This window comes from Epinephelus lanceolatus, chromosome 2, assembly GCF_041903045.1.
Source record: "Epinephelus lanceolatus isolate andai-2023 chromosome 2, ASM4190304v1, whole genome shotgun sequence".
Classification (NCBI taxonomy): domain Eukaryota; kingdom Metazoa; phylum Chordata; class Actinopteri; order Perciformes; family Serranidae; genus Epinephelus; species Epinephelus lanceolatus.
In genome coordinates, this window is record NC_135735.1 from 15,460,539 (window position 1) to 15,472,816 (window position 12,278).

Here is a 12,278-nt window from a genome sequence, read left to right on the forward strand (position 1 = left end):
TATCTGTAACTGAATTATGACTAGTCAAAATAACGTTGTAGATATCTGTAACTGAATTATGACTAGTCAAAATGACGTTGTAGATATCCGCAACTGAATTATGACTAGTCAAAATGACGTTGTAGATATCTGTAACTGAATTATGACTAGTCAAAATAACGTTGTAGATATCTGTAACTGAATTATGACTAGTCAAAATGACGTTGTAGATATCCGCAACTGAATTATGACTAGTCAAAATGACGTTGTAGATATCCGCAACTGAATTATGACTAGTCAAAATGACGTTGTAGATATCTCAAACTGGAATTATAGATAGTCATAATATAATTGTAGATATCTATAATGGCAAACCCCATGACAAACACATGAATGGCAAAAATAGTTTGAATCTTACTAGTCAAAACTGAATTACAGATATCTGTAACTGTAGTTTTGACTAGTCAGAATGACGTCATAGATATCTGTAATTCAGTTTTGACTAGTCAAAATGACGTCATAGATATCTGTAATTCAGTTTTGACTAGTCAGAATGACGTGACAGATAGGCCTATCTTAAATTAAAATTCATACTAGTCACAATGACATTACTACTAGTCAAAATGACGTTATAGATATCTAGGCTATAATGGTAATTCCGGATAGTCGGACTTAGTGATTAAATGTTGCCATACTGTTACACTGTTTTACAGTTTGGCAGTTCAGTCAAGGTTCCCAATCCTGAAGGTCAGGCCCTCTGCAAAGGATCACAAGACAGATGTGTTGAGCTGAGAGACGATAAAAGCTCTTCTACACAAATAAAAGTGTACTTTTCTGCCTGTGATTGATTATGGTGACATGTTGTATATGCATGCAACCTCCTCCATTTTACCTAGCTTGATCCAGTACCATGCAGCTTTACGTTTTATCACAAATACAAAGTCACTGACTCATCACTGCATTCTTTATTAGTTGGTGGGTTGGACTTCATTGACCATTCGCAGACAACAGCACTGGTATTTATCTATAAAGCAATATTGGGCAAAGTTCCTGCATACCTCTGCACCCTTCTGTGTGTCAGTTCAGGTAGTTATCAGCTACACTCCTCCAGGTGGTTGTTTTTTTAACGTACCCAGGTTTTAACAGATCTGTGAAAACTGCATTCTCCTACTCTGCACCTTAGACATGGAACAATCCTCAAAAAGACATAAATTTAGAGACACTTGTATAAATTAAAGAATGTGGTGACAGAGACATGCGCATGTTTTTCTTGAGAGGCCACCATGTTTGAATAGTTGTTGTTTTATTGTGGATTTTTGTATTATATGTTGTATTTGTTGCACTTTAAATGTGTTTTAATCGGCTACTACCTTGGCAAGGTCTCTCTTGTGAAAGCGATTTTCCATCTCAATGGGACTTCCTGGTTAAATAAGGTTAAATAAACAAATAAATGTGTTTATTGCACTGTTCTTTAATCATTTATTCATTCATTCATTCATTCATTCATTCATTCATTCATCTTCTAACCGCTTCATCCTCTTGAGGGTCGCGGGGGACTGGAGCCTATCCCAGCTGACATCAGGCGAGAGGCAGGGTACACCCTGGACAGGTTGCCAGACTATCGCAGGGCTTAATCATTTATTTATTTATTCTTTTTAAAGAATATTTTTTACCTCTCTCGGCCTCAAACAGTTACTTAAAGGTCCAGTGTGTAGATTTTAGAGGCATCTACAGACACAAGCTGCATATATTCATAACTATGTTTCATTAGTTTACGATGACCTGACAATAAGAATCGTTGTATTTTTGTTACTACAGATCGAGCTGTTTTTCATCTGCACACGGAGCAGGTCCTCTTCCACATGGCTCCCAGGAAGTGTGCTTGGCTTTGAGGCAAATTTTCACAGTGGTCAAACCATGTAACTACAACTTCCAGGTCAGTGGCGTAAGGTAGTTACGACGGGCCTTAGCGCACAGTATGGTGTGCATATCGTCTCGTCACATGATCAGAGACTTGATAACCTCAACATACATATTACCCAGCAATCATCACTGCTTATCTGTATATAACAAAAAATACATGTTTATTATTTGAGAGTCCCTTTTTGAACACAGGCATATGCTCAAGGTGGCAATCACTCATTGGGTCCCATTCTCTAACACATTGTTGGAGGGCCCACTCTCTCTATGAGCACCCCACCTCACAGGCCCCAGTGCAACCACACTGCCTCCACTGTCTATATTTACACCACTGTTCCAGGTTCATAGCATGGTGCCATGGGGCAACATTTTCCCATTGACTTACACTGTGAAAGAGATGTCTGTAAATCAATGGATAAATTTTTTTTAGCCTTACAACCTCCACAAAATGTCTTGTTTCACCATCAGGATTTGATCCATTCTACCTGATATCATTTCAAAAGTCGAGAGGAGCCGCACAATTAAATAATTTTATTCCCACTGAAGTTAGCAGTGGGCTAAACCGCACGTTAGCCACTCAGCCGTCGAAAGTCTGTAGTGCGCTTTCTCTGTAGGCCCAATGATGCGGGTCATTTTATACCCAGGAAGTCAAACTTTTTGGCTTCATGTGCCACTGAGCAACCGTAACAGGAATGAACGGTACTCTGCCTCCAATGCTGTATGCGGTTCTCTTTATGCAATTGTATACTTTCCTTTTTATTTTTAAATGGTACTGCAGCTGCCCTTAAAAAGTACATACTGTTGGATGCAGTATGCACACAGTCTGAGCTTACTACTTCTTCATAACTTCGCACCCTGAGCTTTGACCCTCTTTCTTTTATATCTGTTACCTTGGAGATAAAACAAAATGCCATTCCTGAGCTCACCCGAGACAGAGTTCAACACAAAGAGCTGTGCTGTTGTTACTTTGCAAAGTATGTAGATTAGACTTTTAATTTATAACTGCATACATTGTGGATTTTAACATATTGTATTCACAATCCAGTAAAATTACATATGCATTTCTCTGTCGTTGTTATCTTCATAGTCCTTTTGTTGTCGGTAATTTTTGTAATTTTTTTGTTCATTTAAACAGTTATTATTACCATTATTACTTTTTTCGACTGGTCATCATTCACGTGAATGCAGTGTCATCCGTTGTGGCCATTGTTGCTTCTGACAGCTGTCAACAAGCTGTCATCTGTTTGCAGCTCAGTCGATGTGACGCATCCTCAGCTGTGCAGAGGATTGTGGGTCAGAAAACTGCAAAATGCGACAGGATGTAGTAGAACATCCTGTTTTTTTGGCATACTGCATTTGACATACTATGTATTAGGACACACTAAATCTTTTTCTGGCATACTATACAGCATGGTAGTATGGTAACACACAGTGTATTTGCAATGCACAGTAATTATCTCAGGGTATCCAGTTCCCAACTATACACCTGTTCAATCAATCGCAAGCAGTGCCACTGGTCACAAGCACCTGACACACACAGCTGTCAATCATAACATCACACCCTCTTTTTATGGGATCAAATAACTACTTATAACCAAACCTATCAGGAAAATGAACACTTGGACAAACATCAATGTGATAAGTACCACTTAAAATGACAGAAACCATCTTTAGGAAAAATGTATTTCAGGTGTACTTCGAGTTTTTATTTTAGCCCATATCCAATTCATAAAAATGGAGAGGGCGGGGTTAGTGACCTATACTGCAGCCAGCCACCAGGGGGCGATAGAGATGTTTTGGCTTTACTTTTGGGGAGCCGTCATGTTGTCCATCTTTATTATACAGTTTCTGATTTATAATCACCTGAAAGTAAGAACCATATTTTTGTTACTTAAGAAAGAGACGGTTATATGGAGCGGGTCCTTTTCCACCAAGTACACCATGTTACACTACAGCAGCCCAGAACCGACAAACCAAACACTGGCTCCAGATAGGGCCATGCATGTTTTAGCGTCAGCCACCGTAGTTCTCCTACATGCTTGGTACAACTCTGCAACTTCTAGCAGGATTTATACTTGTGCGTCAGCTCTATGCAGAGTCTACACTGTAGCCTAGGCCCGTGGGCTACGCACGTGGCCTTCGATGTTGTGAGCATTTATACTTCTGCGGTGGTATCTGTGTCACTCTGCAGTTACACCTTCAAAACACTAGTCGGTGGTGGGGGTGCTGTAAAGTTTAGTCAATTCAAAACACACCCAAAACACACATTAAACGTGGCTTAATAGAGACAGTGTCAAACACAAATACACAAATTGGCTTCACTATAACTCACAGCATTCACAGACAAAGCACTTGTCTTTATCTGGACACATTTTCCCCACAAATACAACATGCTAATGTTTTTAGCACAAGCCTATGGCATTTTACATTGTATAAATTAGCCTAGCAGCTAGCAGACAGCAACATTAACAAAGGTAACATTACAAATTCAGCTCCATTACAACTCACAAGGTTCACTGACAAGACTGACTTACACTAAACACATTCTCCAAATTTAACATGCTAATGTTATTGGCACAAGCTTATGGCTCTGTGCTAGATGCTACTAACTAACATCTCACAGATCTGAGACGTTACAAGGGGCCCCACACACAGCTTGTTAGTGAGGGGTCACAAGTCAAAACAAAAACAACAATGTGCTCTATTTTATAAGTTTAGCCATATGTGTTTTATGTCAAATTAATCTAATTAGTAACTGGTATCAAACAGCTGTCACATACATGTCGTTGGGAAAAATGTACAATATGTCTCTCTGAGGTGTAGTGGAGTAAAAGTAAATACTAGTATTAAGTGCTTCAAAATTGTAAAATTAAGATGTCTGACTGTATGTGCATGAAGGCACAACAAGTTTAACAGAGGGAAATGGCTACCCTGGCTCTGGTTAAAGGTTCCAAAGGCCACCTACCAGCCCTTCTTTGAGAGTGCAAAGACAACAGGTTGCAGTTTTATGGGGGGGATTATGTGTTTGACTATTAGTGGTTACTTCCTAAACTCTTGTTACCACTGCACTGTGTATACCAGCCCTGTATTGATCTTCTTGTTTGGATGTTTTTCCTCAGCCCTAGGGACCACGAATCGGATCAATGCCTCTTTAATGATTCAATATTAGCTGATTGCACATTTCACTATCGGGTGGGTAAGTAAATGATGCTGGTGGGAGCTGAAGGCATCCTCTGTGCATGTCAATTGAACCTTGGGCATCAGCCAGAGGATTTTTTTAGTGGGTGGGGTGATCTCAGCGGTCATTGAGGTCTTCTGGGTTGTGAAACTCTTGTGAGCACAGTCCAGCAGGGGCAATGATGACACAGCCTGCACAAGGCTATCTATTTCTTTGATTGTGTGAACTCCTTTTTTTTCTCCGTCTCTGTTGTGCTTTCCTGTGTGTGTTTAGAAGAGTTTCCAAACAAAATGATGGAAGTATCGTACTGGTAATATTTACAGTGTGGTCTGAGCAGTGAAATAAGCAAGCTGACAAATTGAATCATAACACCCACACACAGCAGGCTGCAGATATTTAGTAGCTTTACTGAATTTTCTTCTTTTAAATACATTTTAGCAGTGTCCTTTTTTAAAAACCATCACTCTGAGTGTAAATACTGAATGAATAAATCACTAAAATGCTCACTGTATGTGTTTAAAGCCTTTTTATGCAGCAGCAAAGATGCATTCCAGGCGTAGTTTATTTTGAAATACCAGCATGTCTTTAATGGGTTCATACTGTTCTGAATTAATTTCTTCAGCAGACATAACAGTTCCCAAGCTGCTGTGTTGAAGGAGGACAAACACACCCTGCACAGTGAGAATAATCCTTGATTCATTTTCAGATGCACGTCCTTGGAAACTTTTAACGCAAGTAGCCCCAGTTGATAAGAATTTGCTGGCGTCAGGGATTGTGTTTCAGAAATGCTTTTTCTCAAGTCACGTTGCCTCTCGACATGAAAGCGACCAATAGTCTGAGAGGCACGTAGACCCGCTGCTATAAAGTTGGCCCGAGAGCTGAGGCGTCTTCATTCATGAGCAAACGGGGATCCTACGCTGCCGTTTGATTTCACACACTCGCTCAGTATTACTTTGGACAATGCTGCGGGTCAGGTGTCTGAGAGGAGGTAGCAGAGGGGCCGAGGCTGCCCATCTGATCGGAGCCATGGTTGGTATTGTGGTGGTTTCATGTCTTCTTCTTTTTTTTGTCTTCAAAGAATGTTTAGAAAAAGTACATTTTTTTTGTTTTTGTTAAAAAGCACAAAACAGTAAACGTGAATAAAGAAATTATGTTTGACATTTTCTTCACTAGGCTTCATCAGAGCTGCTTCTTTGAGATCATTGATTTTTTTTTCTTTCTTTTGGTCTGATTAAGCAATTTAATTGAATATACAATTTGCCAAAAAAAAGCACTGATTGTGTCACAGATACCTTAGTCAAAGGTTTGATTTGTTTCTAACTGCTGAGTGAGCTTTTTTAATCTTTGGTCCGTGAGTGACAGTGAACAGCTGTTTGGCACAGATGCGCTCCCAAACTCAGTTACACTGGAGCCGCTCCTGAGCCAGCAGTCTATCTGTGCAGATAGCGGCTTCTTAATAACACGTGTACTTTAACACCAAACAAATCGGCCTTCCTGGAGCATTTCTCATTGATCTCACACTGTGTTATCAGCACTTAGTTTGACTGTGTTTGAATTAACCTTTTTGTGTGAGCTGCAGCCAAGTCTTTTATTTGACTCTATCACTTCTAAATATTATGTGACAATAAAATAAAACAACAAACAAAAATAAATACAACAATGGTAATACACAAAGCTAGTTTTATTTATGACTAATACAAAGTGCACATTAATATGTATACATGTATTTTTATTATCTGAAAAATTCTATTAGATCTAAATAATTGGCATATTTTGCACTCTCTCAATAAGGCCATTTTTGTGCTGCAGATTTTTACATTTTTTTTTAAAGTTGTGGTCCATTTTCTTCTCTCCTCAGCTCGGCCGGTCGGTGACTGGATGGGTTCAGAGGGCCTTCCAGAGCACTTCCAGTGCAGCAGCTGCACAGCCCCAGCATGTAGCTGAAGACCTTACTGAGCCTGCACTGCAGGAATGTCCTGTCTGCAGCTACAATGAATGGGACCCTCTTGAGGAGGTGATCGTGGGTCGTGCCGAAAACGCCCGTGTGCCTCCCTTCACTGTGGAAGTGAAAGTAAGCTGTAATGTCAAGATGACCTCTGTGAATCAGATTACATAATGCTTGTGTGTGTGGGCACTGCTGTGTATACTACCTGACAAAGAACTGCATAAAGACTGTGAAATGATGCCTAAATTGACTCATGTTGTCATATTATGAACACTCTCAACAGGCTAACACATATGAGAAGTATTGGCCCTTCTACCAGAAGTATGGGGGCCGGTCTTTTCCTGCGGACCACTTGAAAAAAGCTGTTGCTGAGATTGAGGAAATGTGCAATATTCTGCGTCATGAAGGCGTCACTGTAAGGAGGCCAGAGCCCATTGATTGGTCCCTGGAGTACAAAACTCCAGACTTCACATCATCAGGTAAAACAAAGGACAAATCATTTACTGATAAGCCTTTTCATAAAGATTTTCAGTGCAAAATAATGTGACAAATGTGTGTGTAAAGACGTAATTTACAACTAAACACAAGTTCTGTGGTAAGGTACAATTTTGAGGTACTTTACTTGAGTGTATCCATATTCTGCTACTTAATACTCATACTTTACTACATTTTAGATGGAAATATTTTACGTTTTACTCCATCAGGCTACATTTATTTCACAACTAGTTGCAATTTATTTACAGTTAAGTCTTTTGCATGCAAGAAATACACAATCAGTTTATCAAATATGAAGCATTTTTATAGATTAAATTACACAAAAGTATATATATTAGATAAAATTAGCTCTTCCTCAACCATCTGCAACATTGAAAAACTTTTTATTTGTTAATGCATTAATAATAATAGTCCAATATTATATTGATACAACACTAACAAGGCCTGTTTTGCCTAACGAGTACTTTTACTTAAGTAGAAATGAGCACGCTGGACTTTAACTTGTAATTAAGTGTGTCTATATTGAACTAGGTAAATGATCTATCTACTTTCCTCCAACACTTGCCTCACATTTTTCTTTGTTTGGTAACAGTGTCAGTGCATCACATTGTATTTTACATGATATTATAGGTAAGATAACTGTGTGTTGTTGGATCTGTTGTAGGCATGTACGCTGCCATGCCCAGAGACATCCTTATGGTTGTGGGAAATGAGATTATTGAGGCTCCTATGGCCTGGAGGGCTCGCTTCTTTGAGTACCGAGCCTACAGACCTCTGATCAAGGAGTACTTCAGAAAAGGTGCTAAGTGGACCACTGCTCCCAAACCCACTATGGCTGATGATTTGTATGATCAGGTGAGGCCTTGTGAGAACAGGACAGCACATGCTAAATGTTTTAAGTGTGGGCTGTGTAGGATTACGGTTTCTTGAAGCGTTGGGATTATGTTGTTGACTTTATCACAAAGTTGAACCTGCATTAAAAAGCCTTGTTTAGGCTCTTCATATCACCACTGAACTTTTTGCCATGTGCTGTTTATGGCCCTGTACGTGGCCAGAGACTAAACTGCTGATAAACTAAATCATTACTTTGTTGTGTCTTTCAGGACTACCCCATCCGTACAGTGGAGGACAGACACAAGCTGGCTGCCGAGGGGAAGTTTGTGACTACAGAGCACGAGCCCTGCTTTGATGCTGCAGACTTCATCCGAGCTGGGACAGACCTTTTCGTCCAGAGGAGTCAGGTAGGAAGACTTTAAACTTGTTTACGTGTCTGTTATCTGGTCTTAATTCTGAAGTCTATAGTCTGAGGTTAAACGTTAAAAGATAAGATAAAAGTTTGATACTGCTAAACCATGACATATAGCAGTGATACTCAACTTGCAGTATGCAGGCCATATCAGGTTCATGACAGGGTGCTGGGCAGCCCACTGACTATTCTCTAATTTACAATGAAAATAAACAGTATAGTTTTTAATTTAAATAAGGTGCCAGAATGCAAAATAGAGCTCTCTTGCCCTAAAACCCTCCTCTTGGCTCACGTGTGAGGACAGCAACCATCGAAACATTGAAAACAAGCAATCCATTCATTATATATACTGATAAATATTAAGATTTGTTTGAGTGGCCCATGGCCTCCTGTCATTTTGCAAAAGTGGTCCCTAGGCAAAGCAAGTTGAGTATCCCAGACCTACAGAGATCTCTGTGTGCGTATGAACACCAGTTACCATTTATTTGTTTTGTTTTGTGCAGGTTACAAATTACATGGGAATTGAATGGATGCGCCGCCATCTGGCTCCAGACTACAAGATCCACATCATTTCATTCAAGGATCCTAACCCCATGCACATTGATGCCACGTTCAACATCATCGGGCCGGGACTGGTGCTGTCAAACCCTGATCGTCCATGTCGCCAGGTACTGATGGAAAGCAAAAAGCTACTTTCATTTCCTCATGGTGTTCTGTGCTGCCCTCTTGTGGACTTATACTATAACTAGCTTGACACCATAAAGGTCTCCATGTTCACCACTGCACTTTGTCCTTTATCGTCAGATTGACATGTTCAGGAAGGCTGGCTGGACTGTTGTAAAACCTCCGACGCCTCTGATTCCCGATGGTGGGTACTAAAGCTTAGCTCCTCTTACATAGGGGAAACATTTAGAAATTTTACCACAACAAAACCCAAAACATTTCTCTCCCTTTCTATGTAGACCACCCCCTGTGGATGTCCTCCAAATGGCTGTCCATGAACGTCCTGATGTTGGGTGAGAAGCGTGTTATGGTTGACGCCAATGAAAGCACCATCCAAAAAATGTTTCAGAGCCTCGGTGAGTTCGAATATTCAGGTTATTCCATCTTAACAATTAAAGGTATGGTGTGTAGGATTTAGAGACATCAATTTGGCAGAAATAAACAAAATATTCATAATTATATTTTCGTTAGTTTATAATCACCTGAAGAAGAAGAAAAAGAATCATTGTATTGTTGTTATCTTAGAATGAGCCGGTTATAGCTACAAATGGAGTGGATCCCCTGCCATGGAGTCTGCCATGTTGTTCTACAGTAGCCTAGAACAAACAAGCCAAACACTGGCTCTAGATAGGGCCACTCGCATTTTTGTGTCGGACACCATAGTTCTCCTACGGGCTTGGCACACAGGACAAGATTGCTCCGCAACTTTACCACTATGTGCCACTAAATCCTAGACACTGGACCTTTAAGATTAATTTCAACAGACATTTTAATCATCTGATCCATCTGTGACGAAAAATACTTTGTACCTTATGCATACATGTGTTTTTGTTGCAGGTATCGAGACCATAAAGGTGAACATTCGCCATGCCAACTCCCTGGGTGGTGGCTTTCACTGCTGGACAACCGACGTCCGCCGCCGTGGTACCCTGCAGTCCTACTTTCACTAGCCTTGCCAGAAACAGGCAGTTTTTATTGAGCTTTAAAGATTAAAGCCTCAGTCCGGAATCTAAATTCCACTTTAATTATTTAATCTTCGTTGTCAGTCGACCGTGCATGTACACACACTAATCACAAATCTACTGTTGAAAAAAAAAAAGTTTGAAATTTGTGTGTTTGGGTGTCATCTGCTGCTACTCAAAGTCAAACCTGTGTGAAACAAACCTATTAATGGGGCAATCTTATTATGACAGGTGGCACCAAAGTCCTTTTCTGGAATGAGTCTTTATGTCCTAAATGAACATGTATGAATTGTTTTAATTTGACATCGCTGTGCATCACAGTGCCTTTGCAAACAGCTTTGTTCGGATTCACAGTATACACACTACATATATATATATAGAATTTATATATAGAGTATATATGCTCAATAGCAACAAATGAACGTAACTTTACTTCGATCAGTAATCTCAATATTAACTGCATTTCTGGCCTGGCTATTGTAAAGCTGAATTGTTTGTGGCTCAAACATCTGAGTCATAACTTTAAGGACAAGGTACAATTTGGTATGTGAAAGTCACCAAACAAGGAGGAGAGAAGCTACCTCCTCATGGAAACTTAAGACACCATAATTTTTCCAAAGTATTTTTTTTATTTAAAGGAATGTATAAAAGTTTATAAGTAGGTCATTAAACAATATTAATTTCTTATCGCTAGTATATTATTTTGTAAAGATTTTAATTGATTCAAGAGACAAAGTTCTATTTATATTTTTCATACTCTTTATTGGATTTCCCGACAATTAGTGTTTTTATATATTTACTTAAAAAGTATGCGGTCCATATCAGATATTGTATACCTTTTGTCTTTTCTCCTATTGCAAATCTGGGCCAGTTATATGCTTGTCATTCTCGCTGAACTTATTGGCTGCCTTTGTGTGCAAAGCAAAAATGCCTAAAGAATGAAAGATGTCTTGTTGTGAAGATGTTTTTTGTGATCTTTTGCTGCACATACAGATGGATATAAGATGTTTACCTCTTCAAGGCTGCCTTGATATTTAGTTTGCAACAATTAATTCAAGGGAAGTTATGACTCAACAGAGAAATGCAAGTGATGTTTTGTATTATGCAACGTTATTAAATGTAATTATAAAAAAAGTTGCGTGTCAGTTTCTTCTTGTATTATTTGTTGTATTTATTGACATATGAGTTTGTTATTGGATCATTACTGGTATGAACAAGTCTTGCTGCATTGCACATTCTATCCACTGATCCATGTTGTCAGTGGTGTGAGAAGTACTGACTACTAAAATATTATTAAGCGGGATTTATAGTTGTGCAGCAGATTCTACGCCGTAGCCCACACATGTGGCCTCTGCCGTTGTGAGCATTTAAACTTGTGCGGTGGTGTCACTCTGCAGTTACACCTCCAAAACACTGGTCAGGGCAGCAGTTTCTGTGAAGTGCTGTAAAGTTTAGTTGATTCAAAACACACATTAAACAGGGCTTAATAGAGACCATTGCAAACACAAGTACACAAATCAGCTTCACTATAACTCACAGCATTCACAGACAAACACTTGTCTTTTGCCGGACACATTTTCCCCACAAATACAACATGCTAACGTTATTAGCACAAGCCTATGGCATATTAGATTGTATAAATTAGCCTAGCAGCTAGCGATCTTTTCTTCTTATATAAAACCAGGGACAACAGCAACATTTAACAAAGGTAACGTTACAAAATTCAGCTCCATTACAACTCATTAGGTTCACCAACAAAACAACTGTCTTATTCTAAATACATTTTCCAAACAAATATAATATGCTAACATTATTAGCACAAGCCTGTGG

At 39.3% G+C, this 12,278-nt stretch overlaps 1 protein-coding gene across 1 annotated transcript; it reads left to right on the forward strand.

Annotated features, from left to right (window-relative positions):
• The first annotated feature begins 5,951 nt into the window (after positions 1–5,951).
• On the forward strand, positions 5,952–11,594 carry gatm (glycine amidinotransferase (L-arginine:glycine amidinotransferase)). Its single transcript, XM_033621555.2, has 9 exons — positions 5,952–6,106; positions 6,936–7,148; positions 7,306–7,501; positions 8,182–8,372; positions 8,621–8,758; positions 9,267–9,431; positions 9,568–9,631; positions 9,726–9,842; positions 10,324–11,594. The coding sequence occupies exons 1-9, from the start codon at positions 6,038–6,040 to the stop codon at positions 10,434–10,436; spliced, it is 1,266 nt and encodes a 421-aa protein (XP_033477446.1). The 5' UTR covers positions 5,952–6,037; the 3' UTR covers positions 10,437–11,594.
• Positions 11,595–12,278: the final 684 nt, after the last annotated feature.

What these genes read in the sequence shown, in the direction of transcription:
- gatm (XM_033621555.2), top strand. Translation starts at nt 6,038, where the DNA reads ATGCTGCGGGTCAGGTGTCTGAGAGGAGGTAGCAGAGGGGCCGAGGCT. An exon ending in CCCATCTGATCGGAGCCATG is followed by an intron (nt 6,107 to 6,935) that starts GTTGGTATTGTG and finishes TTCTCTCCTCAG; the next exon opens with CTCGGCCGGTCGGTGACTGG. An exon ending in CCTTCACTGTGGAAGTGAAA is followed by an intron (nt 7,149 to 7,305) that starts GTAAGCTGTAAT and finishes CACTCTCAACAG; the next exon opens with GCTAACACATATGAGAAGTA.